The sequence below is a fragment of the Penicillium chrysogenum genome, assembly GCF_028827035.1.
Source record: "Penicillium chrysogenum strain IBT 35668 chromosome Unknown utg000005l_segment0_segment0, whole genome shotgun sequence".
NCBI classification, from domain to species: Eukaryota; Fungi; Ascomycota; class Eurotiomycetes; order Eurotiales; family Aspergillaceae; genus Penicillium; species Penicillium chrysogenum.
Window position 1 is genome coordinate 4,834,001 of NW_026622753.1, and position 20,532 is coordinate 4,854,532.

Below are 20,532 nucleotides of genomic sequence, written 5' to 3' on the forward strand. Positions count from 1 at the left end.
AAAACCAAAATAGAACCTGAACATTTTGCTCTTGCTGGGTGAGAGAGATCGGGAATGGGAGGACTGCTATGTTCCTAGGGGAGGGGTTTTTTTTTGGCCTTGCTAAATAACAGTTTAAATCGAACTTGAAAATGTTAGTTCAAAATACTGAAAACAACCGAGGATGTCAAGCCGAATCCCTCCGGTCGGAGGAATAGCCTTGCATAAAAGAGTTCGCGCAGATGCACTGCAAGGACGGAAGATGGGGAAGTTTGGTATTAATATCATTATCTTTCCACCAGCTAACTATAGGCTTTCACGCAACAGCAATAGAGGAAATAATATCAAAAGCAAAAGCCACAACCACGCCGGGTCGACAGAGACGATCCCGCTCCTTGGATAAGAATAAGAGCCCGGATTTAGCGAGACAATTGAAAACAAGATGACATAAAGCAACGAACTTCTCTCAGCGCGAACTGTCTAGCCAAATGATCATATGCAAAGCAGATGCAAATGCATTCAAGCCTGCATAGCTGACTCCCACAACCTGGGAGTCTAGTCCGGGAACCCTCTGTTTGGACCTCAGATCTTTGACGGAGATTTGGCCTTGCAAGATATCGGATCGCTCCCAGAGTGCTGGTACACGCTCAGAAACATTTGGAATCGTCGTCCCGGTCCAGTAGTCCACCGTAGTTCGCCAGTCTTCGCCGGCCAAATCAATCTTAACCAACGGACGGAAGTCAACATCCTTGAAAATCAAAATGACCCCATCTGGGCCAGCATAGTCCAACGCATACTTGAGTGAGGAAGTAGCGTATAAACCGGGTCCGAACTCGTTCTGAGGCGTGTTTGAAGAGACGAGGGGCGCGAAGAGTGAGGCTAGGCTGACTATTGACGGGCGTGATAAGCCCTTGTAAAGAAGATTGCCGCCAAGTGAATTGATGAATGTATTCATCAAATCAACATAATTTTCATCACGGTTGTTCTTCTTTCCCTTTAGTTTTGTCTTAACGCAGGAAATAGTTGGCGGAAAAGATTGGAGGCGCGCAAAGGGGAAGATATCTTGAATCCTGTTTTGAGTAGGAGTTGTTGTGAGATTTGGGGGAATAGAGCTGGTATAAGAAAGCGCGGAAGCCTGGCGTCGGACAGGCTCTTCATAGATCTTGTCCATGAATATTGCTGGTATCTTCCCTTCTTCAAACAAGATTGAAACAATCCAAAGACGCGGAGAACCCTGTGGGATCGAACGGTACTCATCTGTAAGAACATATGCGGGATCGCGAATGAGCTCTTCGAGCTCTTCCACCCCCTCAAGCCAAAAGAGGCTTGACAACGGTCCGATGAACAAGGAGACCTGCTCGCCATCCTTATACAGATACTGTGATATCTCTTCTGGAATGACACCGGGGAATTCAATTCCTGCAGCCCAAACAGGTTGGTAGTCGGTTGCGTAAAGATCTAGTATATCTCTCTCGTCTCTCATCGTGAAGGTATTTTGGTCACTTCGAGTTTGATGTGTTCATTTGGGTTCTGGGGAAAGTATGGTCAGGACACCACCTGTTGAGTCACGTGAATAGATCTGAGCAGCTCACTGAGTCGGACTGAAATCTACTCAGTGAGCCTGGCTCTGAGCGCCGTTGTAAAAGCGGGCGGCCGCAGCTAAGATAGGAAAATCCCTACCTAGGTATGACATATGGTAGACCTTATATACCTCATAGGGTATCTGGTATAGATGTAGACATCTTGGATGTATGGGGTCACTATAGTGGCAAACGGGGAAAATGGGGCATTGGGGGAACATTCTGGGTCTATCAGGTTCCAGATGAATAAAAAGGAATAGTCGGTCATATTATACGAATAGGGTCATACCTAGGTACTTGGGTATCTATTGTTTAATATTCGAACCCATTTGATGTACATTTAGCCTGTCTCATAGACAACTTATAGACACTCTACGACGTACTGATGTAGCTTTCTTTGTAACATGTGGGTGGCGTTGTAGGCCATAGTCACTCTCGACCTCTTTTTACTATTTTATCTCTCAGTTCACTTTTTTGAATTTTCATTCATCTCATCTTTCTAGAGAGTCTCAAGAGATTCCATCCCATAAAACACATTCAAAGGTACGTTGGTCGCCCCGGGACGCAACTCTCTGTTCTGCCCTTTCGTTTTCCACAAACCCGAATATTTTTTTTTCCCTGGAATTTTTTCCCTCCCACCAACCTTCTACCATTTGAAACAACCCTTTTAAACACATAACACTGTCGACCAAAACGCTGCTCTTGCGTACCTGGTCTTCTGTGTATTTGGAAATTAGTTTTCCTCTTTTTTCCATCACGTTTCATCCCTTTAACAAGCCGCAGTTAGGTTTGGATGTGGCCTTGTCACGCCTCCGCGTACTGACATCACCTTTGTCTTTTCCCTCGAACCTTACCTTTCCCATCGCCCTCTTCGCGCGTTTAGACGTACAACCTGTCTAATGAGCTCGAACCCTCCTCAGTCGGGCAACCAAGGACAAAGCACCGCTACTCCCGCCGCTTCGACCCAGCCCGCATCCTCTACCCCCCTGGCTGCCACCCAGGCGCCAGCCAGATCTTACGCCAACGCAACTAAGAAGTCCGCGACGGACTCTACCGCCGCACCCGTCACCGTGGGCGGTTCAGCGCAACATGGGCAGTCGAGCTCCGTATCTGTGAACGGCAAACCCATGCAAAATCAATCTCAGCAGGCGGCCTCTTCTGGCGTGACTATTGTCAATGGAGCTCCCTCTGCTTCGGCCGCTTCCTCCGATCACTCTCGCAAACCATCTGTGACGATCACCTCGAGCGGTACCTCCGGCTACATGCCCAACGGCGGTGGCCCGGCCAGTCGCCCCAACAGTCTTCAGTTCGGATTCCAGCAGAGTTCTCCCAACATGGGCGCTCCTGCTGTGCCTGCCTCTAACCAGGCCCAGGCTGGACTTGGTGCCCCTTCGACCAACCCCCGCGTGACGTCTCCTCAGACTTCTCCTTCACCTATCCCCCAGCCCGCGTCCAGCGGCGGCCGTCCCCCTCCATCGACTTACCAGGCGCAGGGAAATGTGCCGAACTTCGGTAGTTTTGGGGAATCTGTTGATGCCAACGTAAGTGTCTCGAATCCTTCCTTTCTTGAGTGATCTTGGTGCGCAGATGCGTATGGAGCGTGGCACCACCTGTGCGCGACTTTTCCAGGTCCTTCGATTTTTTTGAACTTGTTTGCTCACATAGATGCGCTCGATCCAGGCTTCTCTTGCACACGGTGCCCAGCACTTGCGTCGCGAGTCCTCCCAATCCACCCACAGCGATATGAGTAACCACATGGGCAACGGCCCCGGACGCTCAGGCTACCAGGGTGGTCGCGGTCGCGGATACTCTCAGCCCGGCTACCAGGGACAGCAGATGCCCTACTCTCCCAACCCCGGTTTCCGACAGACCCCCAACCAACCGCGAGGCGGTCCTAACATGGGTCCCCAGTTCCAGAACCAGGGCCGTCCTTTGGCCCCCTACCCGAACTCGCCTCACCAAGCCAACCGCAGCCCTGCGCTGGCCAACGTGAACCCTACCACTCCTCAGATGAACCAAGTTCCGATGGCACACCCCCAGATGCCTCAGCAACCTTACGGTTACGGTCAACACATGGGCCCCCAAGCTGTGAGATCCCCCCCTTCTCGTTCTTCCCAGGATTCGTGGCGTCGTCCCCAAAGGAACCTTAGCAGCTCTTGGAGGCGCAAAGACAACCCTCCATACTCACCCGAGTACCCCGTGGATCTTGCGCCTGAAAGTGGCCATTTCGAACAGTTTCTAACAATGGTTAAATTTCAACAGTCATTCCCCAACGCATACGATCCCAACTACGCTGGTTATTACAACCCGAATGGTGGTTACTACATGGGACCACCGTCGCCCCAACCTCGTGCTGCTGGCATGCCCTACAACCCTCAGTACATGGGACAGCAATTCCCCAACCCCATGCCTCAGGCGACCCCACTTTCGCGTACCCCCTCCCAGGTATCTACTGACCGCCCAGGTTCGAGCCTCGGCCACGGACCGGCACCCACTGGTCCTGCTGCCCCCAGCCACACCCACACTGGCAGTCGCGCATCTAACAGCCCCGCTCCCAAGCCTCACTTCATCATTCCTTCGGCCAAGAAGAGCCCGATTATCATCAAGGACCCTAACAGCGGCTCAGTCAAGACCTTCGAAAAGAACCCTGCGTCCCCTGCTCGGGCCACCCCTTCTCCTGTGAAATTTACTCCTCCTCCCACATCCACTCCTCCCCCTCGCACTGCCAGCGCGTCTGAGCACACTCGCACCGAGAGCAAGGCGAATGCCACGAAGACCGACGAGGAGAAGAAGCAGGAATTGAAGGACGCTGTTCGCCTGAAAATTCAGCAGGACGAGGCCGCTCAGAAGCAGCGTCTGGCTGATGAGGCCTCCCGCAAGACCACTGAAGCCGTTTCGACCGATGCCAAGAAGGATGATACTGAGGCTGCCCGGGCTGCAATTGAAGATCTCAGCATCAAGGATAAGGCCGAGGAGCCTAAGAAGGTGGAGGCTGCTGAAGAATCCAAGGAGACTGCTACCCCTGCTGAAGAGCCCAAGAAGGCTCCGGCTCCGGCTCCCGCCCCCGTTGATGACGATGAGATCGACTTTGATGCCATCGAGCGCGAAATGGCCGAGATCGAAGCCAAGGAGCGCGCCGCTGAGGAAGACTACAACCGCGCAAAGCAGGCTAAGAAGGAAGAAGCTGAGCGCAAGGAGCGCGAGGAACTGGAGAACTACGAGGCGAACATGAAGAAGGCCGAGGCTGAGGCTGAGGCCCGCGAGATTGCCCGCGAGAAGGCTCGTGCCGGTGGGGAAGCGGTCCAGGACGATACCAAGGACGCGTTTGCCGCGCTCAAGAAGGGTGGATACGGTGCCACTGAGTCTTCCACTCCTGGCGACAGCGGTGCCGCTACTCCTGTTTCGTCTGACATGGGCCCGCCAGCCAAGCCTGCCAGTGCTATTCCCAAGAAACCTGCTGGCCTCAAGCTTGATACTCCCAAGCCCACGGAACCCCAGCAAGCCACCGCAGGCATGAAGTCTTTGCAGAATGCGAAATTCTTGGAAGACCTCGGAAAGGTCACTTACCCTGCCTCCATCACCCCTCCCGACGCCACTATGAACGCTGCTGCGCCCGAAGGCCGCAAGTTCCACTACGACCGGAACTTCCTGCTGCAATTCCAGGCCGCCTTTAAAGATAAGATCTCCGTGGACTGGGACGCCCGTCTGCGGGACACCGTTGGTGATCCCACCGACACTTCTCGTCCCCAGTCTGCCCGCACTCCTAGCGGCATGGGCAGCCGTGCTGGCTCTCGCAGCGGCCCCATGAATACTGCCTTCCCCATGGGCAACTTCACAGGCCGACCTGGTCAGCTACCCCCTATGGGCGGCGGACCGATGGGCAGCCGCAATGCATCCGCCCCCTTCGGATTCCCACGGGGCGCTGGTGGCATGGGTCCTATTGGAAACATTCGCCAACACTCCGCCGGTGTTCCCCCTCGTGGCAACTCGAGCAAGGGTCCCCGTACCGACAGCCGACCCAAGAAGCAAGGTGGCCGTCAGGACGAGGCGGCAAACAAGTCGATGCCTCTTACCGCTGGCATGGAATTGAAGGCAATTCAAACCTCCGCGTCTGGCTGGAAACCTCGCAGTGTTGGTCAGGCCGCTGGTGCTGGTGCTGGTCCCGCCCCTGGTGGTGAGGCCTACTTGGCACCGGATGTCGTGCAGCGCAAGGTCAAGGCTGCTCTTAACAAGATGACCCCAGAGAACTTCGACCGTATCTCTGGTCAGATCCTCGCGATTGTCTCCCAGTCCAAGGACGAGACCGACGGTCGTACCCTTCGCCAGGTCATCCAACTCACATTCGAAAAAGCTACTGATGAGGCTCACTGGGCCCCTATGTACGCCAAGTTCTGTAAGAGCATGCTGGAGAGCATGAGCCCAGAAATCAAGGATGAGAACATTCGTGACAGAAATGGCACCGTTGTTGCTGGTGGCAGTCTGTTCCGCAAGTACCTGCTGAACCGCTGCCAAGAAGAGTTCGAGCGTGGCTGGAAAACTAACTTGCCTGCTAAGCCCGAGGGTACTACTGAAGAGGTATGTCGACCTACACATGAACTTGATGTTCCCTCCTGTACTAATAATCGATCCCAGATTGCAATGATGTCTGATGAGTACTACATCGCTGCCGCCGCTAAGCGTCGTGGTCTTGGTCTCGTCAAGTTCATTGGTGAACTGTACAAGCTTGGCATGCTTACAGAGCGTATCATGCACGAGTGTGTCAAGAAACTTGTCGACTACGAGGGTGTCCCCGATGAAGCCGAGGTCGAGAGTTTGACCAGTCTGCTGCGCACCATCGGTGCCAGTCTCGATGCATCTGAGAAGGGACCTGCCATGATGGACGCCTACTTCGTTCGCATCCACATGATGATGGAGACACCTAACTTGCCCAGTCGTCTTCGCTTCATGCTTCTAGTAAGTTTCTCTCGAGCTCTTGGTCTTGTGAAGGGAGAACAAAGAACTGACATGACTTCTAGGATATTATTGATCTGCGTGCCGCACGCTGGAACTCGAAGGATGCCGATAAGGGTCCTCAAACCATCGTTGAGATTCGCGAGGCTGTAAGTACCCTGATCACTGTGCTTCATTATTTCTCATCTCTAACTCTCGAAACAGGCTGCCCGTGCTGCCCAAGCAGCTGAGGCTGAGCGCCAGCGCCAATCCAGCAACCGCGGAGGCGGTGGCCGCATCCCCATGGGTCGCGGTGACGCCCGCGGCTTCGGATACGGAAACCAGCCCCCTCCTCCCGATTACGCCTCTAGCAAGGTTGGCAGTGATGATCTCCGCCGTCTTCGTGCGACTCGCAACACCAACCAGCCCATGTCATTCGGTCCGTCCAGCCTTCTCGGCTCCCGCACCAACAGCGGCCGCAAGAACCTCGGCCCCGGCGGTAGCCTAGTCCGTGGTAGCGACGACAGCGCTTCCAGCAGCCGCACCGGCACTCCTACCGGCAGCAAGAAGGAAGACAACTCTTCTATGAATGCTTTCAGGTACGCAACCCCCAACGCTTTCCTCATGCGGAAAACCCAATGCTAATACCCTCCCCAGCGCGCTTGCTGCCCTTGAAGATCGGGATAACTTGGCCACCTCGCCGCCGTCAAACCCCACTTCCCCGATGCTCACCAAGTCGCAGCCCGCAGCGGCGGAGCGTCGTCCCTCAAAAACCCCGTCTGTCAAGGACGGCGAAGCCCCAGCATAGAAAGTCCTTAGGAGTTAATGATCAACGTTTTCCATTTTCTTGGTTCACAAAAAGATTTCTTCATTTTCGTCATTTCCATGTTTTCCCTTGAGGAAAGCCCACCACGCGCCTTTGTTTTTAATCGGTCACAGTCCTCTTGCATTTTCCGACTGGTCGGTTATCCCCTAGGACTTCCTTTTTTCACTTTATCACGGCTGGTTCTACTTTTTCTTTTCGAAGAAGAGACCCGATTCATAGTGTACAATCTTGACATCTTTTTCAATTCTTATTGTTTCTTTTTCTTTTTCCCGTTGAATCGAGACATGGGCTGTGGAGCCGTGTTTGAGAGTAGGACTTTGCAATTGGGCTTGCTGAATCACTTCGATTTCATATTGTCGTCCATTTTCCCAGTTGCGGATCTAGTAGGGGGTTCTACTGTGGAAGTGGGCTCTGGCATGGAGAGATTGATGGTGATGAAGGGGTTGCTGATATTCATCTTGCTCTTTGCTCTTTCTCCCTTCTCGTTCTTTGCATATCCTTCTTTCTCTCTTGCTTTTCGCTTTTCTCTGTTCTTGTCCTTTTCTCAATACCCGGAGCACCACTCAGCTTTAACGTGATTGAATGAATGCTTCGCCTTCTGGCTACTTCTAATCTCTTCTTTGTGGCAAATCCTCGCAGTGATGTACCTGCTAAATGCGAATAATGGCTACGAGTAAACAAAAGTTATAGGAGATCTGCACATCTGTAGGAGACTAAGCAATCAATGTCTATGCGTTCATTCAGCGACTTCTCACTGTAGGCACAAGAGGGAGAGATACACATGGCCAAAACATGTGCAATGTTTAACCAGGGCAGAACATATCTGAGGACAATAAGTGATGAGGGTATTGGGCTGGGGTTTAACTATCAGTCCCGTCGCGGACCGACGTGATTCCCGACGTTTATTCTGGTTGATAGAGAGAAGCTAGAACATGTGTGAAATCGGATGGTTCGTATGCATCGTGAGTAGGCTAGAAAGGGCAATGGTGTATGTGTGGAGCAACACGAGCAAAGCAAAGATGGAAGGTAAACCGCCGCTGCGGACCAGACAAGCCATATGCTTTCAGGATTCAGATCCCTTCGTGTTGTCCTTTTTATCATTGTTATCTGACACTTCAATCATCGGGATAGACACGGGATGCTTGGTTGAATCGGAAGGTTCGTTTGCCTCATCCGGGTTGTCAACTTCGGTAGAGGAATCTGACGCGGGGCAGTCGGGTTGGTCACACGGAGATGGCGAGACCACCGTGTCGTCCAGCGAAGGGGATGGCTGAGCCCCGTCGCCAGTAACGACGCTCTCCTGAGAGCTATCTGCTGGACTCGGAGTCGCCATGACGATTGCATCCAGTGAGTTCCGAATGGGGTAAGCCGAGTCGGAGTCATCGTGGCTAATGCTACTACGGTCAGAGACCGACAGAGAACTGCGCGAGGCCGCGTTCGAGTATGACGCGGGGAGTCCGAGTGCCTCCGCGACTGCAGCCTCTTCGTCTGGCAGCTTCGAGGAGCTGCTATCGTTGCTGGCGCTGGCGCCGAATATCTGACTACCGCGCTGCTCGCTCATTTCCAGGATATGGTTGTAGCTGCGCCGTGTCGGGTCTGCTCGGCGCTTTTTCTTCTTCTTTTCGCGCTTTGGTGAGGGTCGAACGACTATCACTGGGATTGGTGATTGCTGGAGGCAGTATTTGGAGACGGAGCCCGGGAGCAGACTGTGCACTCCTTTCAGGTTGCGTCCTCGTGTACCGACTACCAGCATTGCAGGCTCGTATATGCGGATCTGGTGAATGTTAGGTTGGTGGAAGATAGTGATGGGGTTCTTGGAAATGTTACCATGCGTTGGATGATGCTCTCAACCTTGCCCACAGCAAGTTCCAGAACTAAGCTGATGGCCTTCTCATCCTGGGTGTTCTTCTGGATTACCTGCTCGAATAGCTTTTCTGCTTCTTCGCGGTACTTTCGCTCTTCGATTCCGACATCGCTGGCTATGCGTGAGTCCTTCTCCACCGCTCGCAGACAGACGATCTCGTCCCCGTCATCCACCAGCTCGTCAATGAGCCATTCGAGGGCGAACTCGGAGTAGTCGTTTTGGTCGGTTCCGCACAGAAAGGTCCTGCTGCGACGTGTGCTCTGGTAGCCTTTGTGTTTGTAGTTCAATGTGAGGGAGAAATCGGTAGCATCAAAGTTGTCGAATGTGTCGAAAGAGACGCCTCGCTCGTAGGTTCTATTATATAATTAATAAACGCCGCTTCACACACAATCTTCAAGTAGAACGTACTTTGGTGGTGGTGGAGACGGCCCTCGGTTCAATGCGGTAGCTTTGTGTTCCCGTTCCTTTTCTTCCAATAATTCCCTCGTCGGGGTACCCCCGTATGACACCCGCTTTTCCTTGAAGCTCAACGAGCGACTGGGTAGCTGAGCCTCTGCCGCGCCGACGCTAAATTGGATCGATCTCCGTTTGCTTTTGGGCTTAGCCTCACCCGAAGGGCTGCGGGTGTGGCCGGACCCCGCGGGTGGGATCGTATGATCTTGATCTTTTAATTCGGGTCGCTCTGCAGACTCAGATGAGGCTCTTGGAGAAGTCGGTGCAGACATTAAGAGGTTGATCTTCGATGATGCGAATGAACAGGGGTGTAATGAGTCTGTTGGTTTTCGTGGGCCGTGTTGACATAAAGCACGAGAGGTAGTACGTATCAGCGGCCACGGGGTTGTTGAGGGTTCCACAGGACCAAGCGGGGATTTGGTATCATGTTTTGAGAGGATTGTTGCAATAGAAACTAAGAAGGTTGATGGTCACGAGGCATGTTGCTCGAGCTGGAGAGGGACGGATGCAGCGAGGGGTCAGGATGGTTCAGGGCGATCACTTATCGATAGCGGCTGAGCTTAACTATGCTTATGTAATGTCAGGGGGTGATTGACACAACCCTATATGGAAAGCTTCATTTGTGTCGAGTCCACATGAGGAAAAAGCTATTAAATGCATTATGGTTGCTATATGAAGTCTCACTTTGTGTACTGGACTCAGATGGGAATGTTAAGACCGAAGGAAGCCTACCTTCCCACTTGGGTAAGTAAGTATGTATTTACGTCTAATGAAGAAGCAAGGAATGGATTTGTTCACGAGACCTGAAGCCAAGCAATGTAGCTGCTTCGATGATCTAAACAGTCCGAACTACGACGGCATTGATATAATTTTTGCCATTGTGCAGAAACGAAGGTTGCTTGAAGAGGAAGAACCTTAACATACTATATGGGATATTAGGAATACCAAATCAATGATATAGTTATATGTATAGCATCAATTTTCGAAGGATACTAGTAATATACTCCGTAATAGTACATCTACTCCGCACCCTACCGCGACATGTACTCCGTACTAAGCCACAATAAGACCTTAAGAGGACCCACGTAACTTCATATCTCAGGGGCCTCCAGGGCTGAATACGGAGTACAACATACGCTGATTATACTCGTACGGGCACGGAGTAAACTGGTAAACTGACACTGTCAGATAACGGAAAATGAATGCCAGGGGATGATCTCTTGGAAGAAACCAAAAGCGCCGAACCAATAACATAACCGAAGTCAAGATCGCCCAACATCAAGCATACCCAAAACACCTCAGCCCCCAAGATTTTCACTAGCCCAATATGTATCCCGCCCTACCTTACATCGAACAAAGCCAAGGCATCCATTGGAAGCAAAAAGAAGCGAAAAAAAAACGCCCCTCCCCTTCCATAACCCACTCTCCGCGGAGTGTCCGAACACATGCTAAAGAAGAAACTAGTAAAACCCTTCAGCTGACTCTTAACTAGCCCTATGCCGACTTAGCCGCGATGATCTCATCTCTCTCTGATCTATCTATCTTATCCGGCGGTGAAGGCTATCGCGTGCTGGCGAACTGCACTTCCATTTGGCTGGGAACGGATTCTGCGCTCGGGGATCTACAGGGTCACATGCGCGATTCTGCCGGTTTGAATGGAACTATTTACTGGACTATGGAGTGGAGTGGGAAATATTGGAAATATTGGAAATATAGTATTGATTTTAATTTTTTATTGGATTGTTTTCTGTGGGGTGAAGATAATTGTTTCGTGTATGTACGGAGTACATTGGGAGCACAATGTCTTCCCCTATGTTTCAACACTCCAATGCAGTCTCGACCTTTGTAGGGAGAGCTGAATATTGGGCTATCACGGATAGCCAGAGATGAGAGGGGTATGTAATAAATGTCCATATGACATCAAAATAATGGAATGTCCAAAATGGATATTCGAAAAATGCGACCGATCCAAAAACGCCAGAAAATAGATGATGAGGGATGGTAAATATAAACTCGCTCCAAAGATATCGTCATAAAAGCATCAGGGTATCACGTATATATCGCTGGATGATGGCACACAAGGCAGAGAGAGAGGTAGACAGGTAGAGGATAGTCGGGATCGTAAAGTGAATATGAGTGATCGAGCTTAATCAATAAGCCTCGATGAGTGTCTGCTCTTGTGCACCAAAATACCCTTGCTCAAAGAGATGGGGTTGATCAGAGCCCGCCAAGGCAATAGCCGTAGTAGCAGGCTCCTTTTCATCAAAAGCCTCCAGCGTAGGCTGAGGCGGGGAGGGCGGCGTCGCCTCGTCCTCGGACTCCCCATCTGAATCAGAAAGGAGCTCAGGCGGCGACTGTCGCGATGGTGAGCGAGTCAAGCTCAGCTCCTCCAGATCCTCCACGTCGTCGTACTCAAAGTCTGAATCTGTGTCGTCGTCGTCCTCCTCCTCTAGCAGGTCCTCCTGCAAGGGAGCCGCGGGTGATGGGGCGCGGCGACGGGGAGGAGGGTTGATGACGAATTCTGACTCGTCGTAGTCGGAGTCGTCGCTGTCGCTGAGTTCGGAGTCCAGATCGGATGCATCCTCCGCATCCCAATCCTCCTCGGGCTCTTCGACTACGGTCGAAGCCCATTGGATGTGTTGACGAGAGGAAGAAGCAGAAGCCTTGGTGGCTCCGCTGACGGTCTGGTTGAACCAGCGTTCTTGTTCACGCTCGGCATCGGCGAGGTCGTACATCAGCGAGTCGAGGAGATTGGCATGGCCAACGAGCAGGCGCAGGTCGTGATCTGCCCGGGAAGCTTCACGAGTGAGCTTCTTCCGGGCAGTGTGGGCGAGGTAGTATGTTTGAGTAATGCTCATTTTCTTTTGTTGGCGACGACGGAGGAGAGAATCAAAGTAGGGGGAGGGTTTGGAGGTATTAGAGGTGATAGAAGAAGAGTCCATGGTGGGCCAGAAGAGCTTTTGAAGGATTATTATGACTCTTTTTGGTGGTGACTCAATTAGGCGTCATCCAGTCACAGTGGATCATCGTGGGGCGGTGTGATATAAGGGATAAGAAGTTTGGAGTAGATCAACTTTGTTATACATAAAAGTATGAAAGTATAGATGGATCAAGTTTTCTTTTCAAGGGGGACAAGATCGATAGTGTAACGAGATAGAAAGTAGAGATATAACAATTCCAGGACCAGAGGTTTATATCTAACCTTGGAATCTGACAAGGCAGCGTTTTTTTCATTTTTCATTTTTCATTTTTTTTTTTAGTCCGATCGACCCGAAACGGACTTTACGGATGATGAGAGATCCACCGGAAATAAATGGAGAAAGGGTATACGCCGAGCCCGAATTATGAATAATGCACTGTTCGCTTCCAAGGTTCCCTTCTTTCTAGATCTTCACCGCTACGTTACACGTCGTGCTTTACTAGGTATCTAAGATACGTAGGTACTTATATAGGTGCCTACAATATTAATAGTACATATGTACATATGTACTCTGTACTCTACTACTCTACTATTCTCCTATTCAATTCAAAATATCCAATTAAGATACGTGAGTCACTTAGAAACTCGGATGACCAATCCGCCGTGCTGTAATCCATCGGAGGATAAAAAACCGATCGGAGTATCGGTCGCACTTGTTGCCGTTGATTTTTTATTTTTTTATTTTTCTATTTTATTTTATTTATTTTATTTCCTTAATCCCTAATTCCATTTCCTTTAACGGTTTAGTCTGATTACTGATACAATCTTAAAGTTCCTATCGAACCCTGGAACCCAAGTTTGGATTACATAGCATTTCGATTTCCAATCACCGCATGCCAAATCACATCATCTTTTATAACAGCTATGATAGCTGACAATTGCTTTGACATGTCAACGTGTCGGCCTCCTATCTATGTTGTAAGTTGTATCCAAGTTAACCAATGAATTGGCCTGTCAGCATGGAGGCTCTTGGAACCTTGGAGAAGCCAAGCCACATAGCCTCCGTATGCGTATTCAGTATTATGCAACACTACCCCTCGCCTGTACTCTCCCTAGAACGAGTACGACAGCTGCCCAGTCTTGGCAGGATTGACCAGCATTCCCCAGGAATTAGAGATTGACCAGGAATCCATGCATGAGTAGGCAGTGCTGTGGGGAACGAATAGCATGCACAGATCCTCATGAGGCCATGAGGCAGCATAATTCCGATATCCCTAGATAAGCCTCCTCTCTTAAAGATTTGCTCATGGCGCAGTTCTACAGCGTTGCCTACAACGGACAATTGACGTTGTACGCTGTACATTCCACAGGTGACACACATTGGGCCATTGGCAGATCTCATTGGTGCCCACATGAAATGTGCTCAAAACAGTGAGAGACAGCCTGACACTGCGCCCTGCAAGGAGGGGTTGGATTAGTTGTTTCTCGCTTCATGATACAGGTACCATGTACAGTCCTTACTGCATACCTTGACTACGATAGCGTGTTTGGCATACGTCACAGTCTTTTCTCCAAGCCAAGAGGTCCTGTTTTTCAGATATCCTTGGGCCCCGGGGCCTTCTTGGCGTGTTAGGTAAGATCCCCTGCGGATATCGCCGAGATGAGCTAAGCAGTCAAAATGTGGGCAGGTGGTTCGCTCTCGCATGGCTTGCCGTTTCGAAACACCCTAGTCTCCACTTCGTAGCCCTATGGAGAATGCGAATACGGAATGTCTCAATTTTTCATCTCTGCGGCTTATTTCAATCCTTCAGTTTCTCGCACATTCGAAGACGTTCTATCGTGCAATCTTCAATGTTTCTTCCATCTTCCATCAATTCTAACACGATACGAAGATAACCCAATCAGGAAATCATGAGTCAACAGGTCGAGATCCAGCCACAGTCCAGAACAATTGAATTCAGGGTCTATGCTGTGGGGATCGGATACAATAAATACAATAATCATCGGCCAACAGCGCCATGGCTGGTTGTCAACCACTTTATTAAACGCCCAATAACCGACATTGGATCCTCGGCCTTTCGTTGCTAATTTTCCGAGATCCACTGTACTTGACAGGTATGACATCAAGGACTTGGGCTTCGGCCGTTCGCTATCTGTTACCGTTGGCCGAGAGATAGACCTGTTTGAGATCTACTAGAATGAATTATGGATTATAGATGGATTACAAATTGTCTAGCCGGTCAAGATGATGTGAACGACCACATATTGCATGACGAACTGAGATTGTGAAATACATGGATGAGAATCAATTACTTGGTAATCATATTTCATCCAAAATAGGCAACGTGGTGTAATCTGAGGCTGATAAATGTTCATGCATAGCTTATGCTATTCATTTCACATTAATAACCAGCATAAACATCTATGGATAGAACCATCCCACCTGACCATCTTGGAACGCTTCATACCTATTTAGGTAAAAGTACCTCGCAAGGCTAACATTACATTATTCCTCCGACTCTCGGCGTTAAATCCATCCGCAAATTCAGTCAAAATCCGTATCCGAGTTCCGTGTGGTGGATCGTGCACTGTGCACACTTTATGCCAATGATGTGCATCCCTAACGCCAATTCACGTTAGCCTGGAGCTCTAGCTTTATTCGCATGGTTTTATCGCTATCGCTCACGGATGATCGACACGTGCGAAAAAATAAAATAAAAAGGGGAACGTGACTCGGTCCCGGAACTTCATTGCCGGTTCTCGTAACTGATTCTCCACTACGGAGTAGATCGAGGTTAGTTGCGGTCCTGGCTATGCGGCACATGCCTACGGGGCTGGTCGGATGAAATCGTCCGCGTTGATTCACTATCACACTTTTGTGATAGCTTGTGACTCATGATGATCCTGTTTGAGGCCTTTTCCCCTAGTCTGTGTCGTGGATGTCGCGGATCCTGGCTGCGCCCACAAGAAGTCAATACCTATCCAAGATGAGTCGGCTGCTAACATGTACCTCCCAGTTAGCCAGTTATCTAATAAATAATGGATAGATTGTGGCTCTGATCATCCTCAGTCTGCAAGCAATGAGCGCTGCGTGTAGATCGTCAGAATGGAAAAAGCAAGCGGCTGTCGGATACAAGCCAAAGCCGGGAGATGGATTCCAGGGCAAGATCGGCGCTTTGATCAATCTCTGGCCTCTTTGTTCCCGTGAAGACTTGCTTCTCCATTGACAAATGATAGAAAAGCCACGTGATATAGTCATAGATCTATAGCCATGTCACATCGTCTGGCACCGTCAACATGAATACAAAACATCTACAGACCACCCTATGGCTTCAAGAAAGATAATCAATTCATGCTCCATTAATCGCATCCATGTTAACAAACAGTTCATAGTCAAATGACCCCTTGGCACCAGACTCCAGCAAAACACATCCCTTCAAGATCCAGCAGCAAGGCATATCCCATCAAGACATCTCAAGACATGTTCGTACGGAAGGACATTTCATTGCCAAGGTAGTCGACAAGATAGGCCGAATTGTCAGGGTCAGCCATACGAAGATCAGCATAAGCCAGCGCACGATCAATAGTCATCTCAATGTCATGCAGGTCAGGGGCATAGCCATGGAAGCGAAGCTTATGAAGAACAGCCCTGATCCAGTTGACGCAGTTCTGCGGCGGACAAGCACCCTTAATCGGCAGCTGAACAGACTGAAGAAGGATCTTGATCGTCTCGGGACCAATTCCATCGTGGACTTCGCCGATTGCCATTCTGATCAGGAGAGAGTCACACGAGTCCGGATGGATGTTGGTCTTGACGCGGTAGGTCCATTGGAAGTCCGGGTTGAGGTCGCGTCGAAGCACTGGGTCTGGAGAGGCTCCGTCGGTCACGTCGTATGCGTGCCAGCGGTCGTTCTTGAGATCCCAGACGAGGATGGCCCAGTGGTATGCGGAGAAGCCGAGGCGTCTTCGGTAGTCGCTGAGAGAGAGCTCGCCGCGGTGGTAGAGTGCCAGGAACAGTTGGTAGCTGTCGGTGGGGGCGGAGCCTGGGCTGATCCCGCGCTCGAGGGGAGCATCGCTGATCTATATATGTATGCTCTTGTTAATCACTCTTCTGAGCTTCAATTTTCGAGGATAAGACTCACAGGAAGGTCAATTGGATACATGGCCATGATGCTTCAGGATTTGCATGAATGTTTGTGGTTGAGATAGGTCGAGGTTTTGTTTACATGCTTTTCTCCGGTCGAGCTCCTGAGCGGGAGCCCTCAGCAGCTTTTTTATTGCCTTTTCTACGCTACCGCCTGAATGTCATTTTCGAAGGCAATTCAGTCGTCGGTGCCTGCCTAATATGGTTATATGATGTTAACAGCCTATTGATAACTAAGGCGACGAGAAACGGGCCTATTCGCAAGTTTATATCTCTAATTTACAGATATTTGAAGCTATACAGATCCCTGCGCACGGACCACCCTGGCGTTGAGTTCGAAGGCGGCCACCCTTCCCCTCGGCTTTCAACCATAAAGGACCCAAGCCAATCATAACTGGTAGTAAATTAGATCAGATTAATAGATAAGAGTAAAATGAGAGACAACCGAGAGGAATTGGATCAAACAAAACTGGCGATTGGCTCTAGCTAACTACCTGGTGGACTAAGACGCTAGTCTGATACTTGGGGCACTATGGCACAAACACACACAATAACACTTGGAGACTGTATGACTTCTAACTGACTTTGTTATTAGAAGAAAAAAAGGAATAACTTATACTGTTTCTATTGTTCTGGAATCATGCATATGGTGACATGTCTGTATTTGGTGAACGAGTGCGGCAACCCATCCAGTCCACCAAAATGCAGGCAGGAGTTGGAGGCTTTCTTCACTTCTAATGTCAGTTAGACACGAAAGAAAAACCCCTGGCTAGCTAGGATAAAAATATATTCTATTTGCTTTCTTTGTCCAAAAAATGAAACAATAACCTGATGACCCCACTGAGTGTATAATTCTAAGGGATGGGATGCGTTGGTGCGTGTACACCTGTCTTATCACGGGATGATCTCAACAGATAGAAGTGAAGAGTTGTAGGACGAAGGGAGTCAGTCTACTTTATCGAAGGAAATTAGGTCCAGTCCCTAGTTATCCCTATTTACACGTAGAGAACCTATAAAGTTTATGATTGGTACCGCCTTAGTTTACATATCTATGAGAGATAACTGGAGAAACAATCTGCTAGCACCTCATTATACACTTACTAGCCCAAGCACGCCAGAAAACCATCTCATATTAGATATAGACATAAATATCAATCAAAAATAACAAGAAGGGCAGTTTGAAAATGACAATCACGAAGAAATCCCAATATAAGGGCTTAGAGTAATTTGATGATTGATATCTAGCAAGGTGATCGACGCTCGTATGCAAATCTGTTGCAACCTCTGTCCTTATTTGTATCAAGGCAGAGACAAGAACAGCTCCTTCAACTTGGGATAGTTAGGTGTGCCCAATCCGGTAGCCGGATCCCATCTGCATGGTACGTCAGTAAAAAGCCTACAGCCAATGTAGAAGATCAGACTCACCCTGGAATAGCACTAAAGCCGTCGGAGCCACATCCAAGATTGGTTCCATTGGTGATATCATTAAGGACCTCCGGGTGAGCGTAAAGTACGGGGTTCACAAAACCAACAGGCCCCTTGCCCTGATCAAGACGTTCCTCATTGATCTGCAAAGAGAGCCATTAGCACAATAAACAAACCAATTCAAAGTTTTGCTTCGACCTACCAAATTCAGAATCGAAGCGAACAAAGGTGACGCCAGGCTAGCGCCGTAGTAGTGTGTAAGCTTTCCACCATTGTAAGCAGGGAACACGGCGCCGTTAGCCGATACATCAGGATAACCACGGCCAATACGGTTGTAGAGACCCTTTGTCTTGTTAATATTGACTTCCATCTCAGAGTAGTACGGGTAAGTCAGCTTAGCCTTCTGGAAGTACTTCTCCACGGCTTTCTTCTGGTACGAAGGCTGCGGGAAGTAGTTGGAGAAACCACCGGAGCTGGTGAAGTTTGCGGAATCACCACCCAAGTTAGCGGACATTACGCTCTCCGCATCCTTGACTGTTTGGTCGGCGTAGAGCATGGTGCCTCCGACGGAGGTCACGTAGGGGCAGTTCGAGGGGTATTGGGGGTTGAAGATCTTTCCCTCGGGTCCCAGACATCCGTTGACGGCTCCGTCGTTGTGGAAGGAGGCGACGCCGTAGTCGCCAGAGGAGAACAGGATGGAATGGCCCTGCAGGCCGAGTTTCATAAATTCATTGCATTGGCGCTTGGTGTAGGCGATTGGAAGATCGGCTTCGGCTTGTCCATAGGAGGCACTGATGACGGTGGTGGGCTTGTATACACCGCATTGAAGCTCGCCTGCTTTTTTGTAAGCGATCAGGTTAGTCTGGTTGGTGGGAATGGTATGTTACCTTTATAGCCACCAGGACGCGGGTTGGGATAGACTGGATCGATATCTGGGTTGTTGCCCGTTTCGCCGAACGCACTGTATGTGCAGTAAGACTTAAATCGTTAGCAAGATGCATTTGATTTTCGGAAGAATATAACATACACCATCGAGAGCGTCAAGGAAAGTGTTGAACAGATTGGTGGTCTTTTCCTCTTCCGGTTCATAAGTCTGGTCATCGACCTGGTAAAGAGTTATAGACTGGGGATAGATAAGCGAATAACTGGCATCATTAGCAAAGAACAGAGATCCGAGTAGAAAGAAAAGGAATTGTACTTACGCCATGTCAATGTCAATATCCGCTTCACCAGCATTCAGCGGGCTATAATCAGGCACCGAAAAGTTGGCTCCATCAATCAAGGCAGGGGTGGGATAAGTGCCCCGAGGAATCCAAGGAGCAAAGTGTTTGTAGTAGAGATCAAGATCTGACTTGGCAAAGTAGTCACCCTGCTCGTAAAGACCAAGCGAGTTGCCCTTTGCTGCCTTGGTGGCGTCTGGGATATCGTACAAAGCCTTGATGCAGGCCGGAGTCATGTCAGTTCCGCATCTCTGGAGATCCGCAGGAAGTGACTGCGCCTTTTCAGATATAACCGTGGTTTTGATAGAGTTATCGGCTTCCACTGTGCCCTTGGAATGAGCCAAGTGCGACATCCGCTTTGCCTTGGTGTTCTTCTTGACGATGGGACTGAGCTTGACTCCAGGAGTGATATAGTCAATGTGTGCTTGGATATGCTCGGGAACGTGATATCTAACGCTGTTAGTCAAAGGCCCAAAGTTGTTAGAAAGCAACAAGACTCACTCCTCGCAGCCAATCTTCATGCTAGAAGTGCTGGCATGCTCATGTTCATAGAACTCAGCCTTGAACAAGTCCTCCACTTCATGTGCATAGGCATCAAAAGCCAACCAACCCTTGTTATCGGAGTGTACAATCCGGGACTCATGGATCCCGGAGGACTGAAGCCACCGACGAACAGAGTCAACAGAATCTTTTGAAGGAGCGAAGAATTCATGGACTTCCTCCGCAGACCAGTACTGTCCATATTTGGCGGAGTCCGGGTCGGAACTATACAAGTATTAGTGATCGGACGCATACCATGAACCCACACACACAAAATCAACTTACACAGCCATGAGATACTCATCACCCCTCTCCAAATTATTCTGAGCAAGACCAATACGCACAGGCAGCACGGAATCACGCTTGATGCGCTCGCCTTTCACCCAGTCCACATGCTCACTTCGCTTCTCGTGCAAGACATGCTTCACTGGTGCTGGGACAGCTCCAGAAAGAGCAACAATAGTCAGAGCGACACAAACCTGACGTACCAGCATCTTGAGAAACGATAGAGCTGTAGTGATACCCGGCCATTCTGCTGGGACAGGGGAATTTCCCTCCAATATATACTCTGTAGTACACGCGGGGACAGCTAATCACAGTGGTATGATTGCAACCATAATTTCCCGCGTCTGCAATGGTGAAAAAGGTACCA

General features: G+C 49.8%; 6 protein-coding genes across 6 annotated transcripts; 1 reads left to right on the plus strand and 5 right to left on the minus strand.

Annotated features, from left to right (window-relative positions):
• Positions 1–445: 445 nt before the first annotated feature.
• Positions 446–1,462, minus strand: N7489_010234 (uncharacterized protein; the record flags this gene model as incomplete). Its single annotated transcript, XM_056715983.1, has 1 exon — positions 446–1,462. The coding sequence occupies one exon, from the start codon at positions 1,460–1,462 to the stop codon at positions 446–448; it is 1,017 nt and encodes a 338-aa protein (XP_056563605.1).
• A 996-nt stretch (positions 1,463–2,458) lies between these two features.
• On the plus strand, positions 2,459–7,296 carry N7489_010235 (putative eukaryotic translation initiation factor subunit eIF-4F; the record flags this gene model as incomplete). Its single annotated transcript, XM_056715984.1, has 6 exons — positions 2,459–3,100; positions 3,225–6,134; positions 6,192–6,512; positions 6,575–6,658; positions 6,714–7,087; positions 7,146–7,296. The coding sequence occupies 6 exons, from the start codon at positions 2,459–2,461 to the stop codon at positions 7,294–7,296; spliced, it is 4,482 nt and encodes a 1,493-aa protein (XP_056563606.1).
• A 1,081-nt stretch (positions 7,297–8,377) lies between these two features.
• Positions 8,378–9,903, minus strand: N7489_010236 (universal stress protein; the record flags this gene model as incomplete). Its single annotated transcript, XM_056715985.1, has 3 exons — positions 8,378–9,088; positions 9,142–9,532; positions 9,587–9,903. The coding sequence occupies 3 exons, from the start codon at positions 9,901–9,903 to the stop codon at positions 8,378–8,380; spliced, it is 1,419 nt and encodes a 472-aa protein (XP_056563607.1).
• A 1,878-nt stretch (positions 9,904–11,781) lies between these two features.
• N7489_010237 (uncharacterized protein) lies at positions 11,782–12,573 on the minus strand (the record flags this gene model as incomplete). Its single annotated transcript, XM_056715986.1, has 1 exon — positions 11,782–12,573. One exon carries the CDS (start codon positions 12,571–12,573, stop codon positions 11,782–11,784), a length of 792 nt encoding a protein of 263 aa, XP_056563608.1.
• A 3,452-nt stretch (positions 12,574–16,025) lies between these two features.
• Positions 16,026–16,720, minus strand: N7489_010238 (uncharacterized protein; the record flags this gene model as incomplete). The annotated part of the gene is made up of 2 exons (XM_056715987.1): positions 16,026–16,631; positions 16,694–16,720. The coding sequence occupies 2 exons, from the start codon at positions 16,718–16,720 to the stop codon at positions 16,026–16,028; spliced, it is 633 nt and encodes a 210-aa protein (XP_056563609.1).
• A 1,274-nt stretch (positions 16,721–17,994) lies between these two features.
• N7489_010239 (S53 family peptidase) lies at positions 17,995–20,374 on the minus strand (the record flags this gene model as incomplete). Its single annotated transcript, XM_056715988.1, has 8 exons — positions 17,995–18,067; positions 18,121–18,263; positions 18,323–18,957; positions 19,008–19,098; positions 19,148–19,265; positions 19,323–19,790; positions 19,842–20,105; positions 20,166–20,374. The coding sequence occupies 8 exons, from the start codon at positions 20,372–20,374 to the stop codon at positions 17,995–17,997; spliced, it is 2,001 nt and encodes a 666-aa protein (XP_056563610.1).
• Between the last annotated feature and the right edge of the window lie 158 nt (positions 20,375–20,532).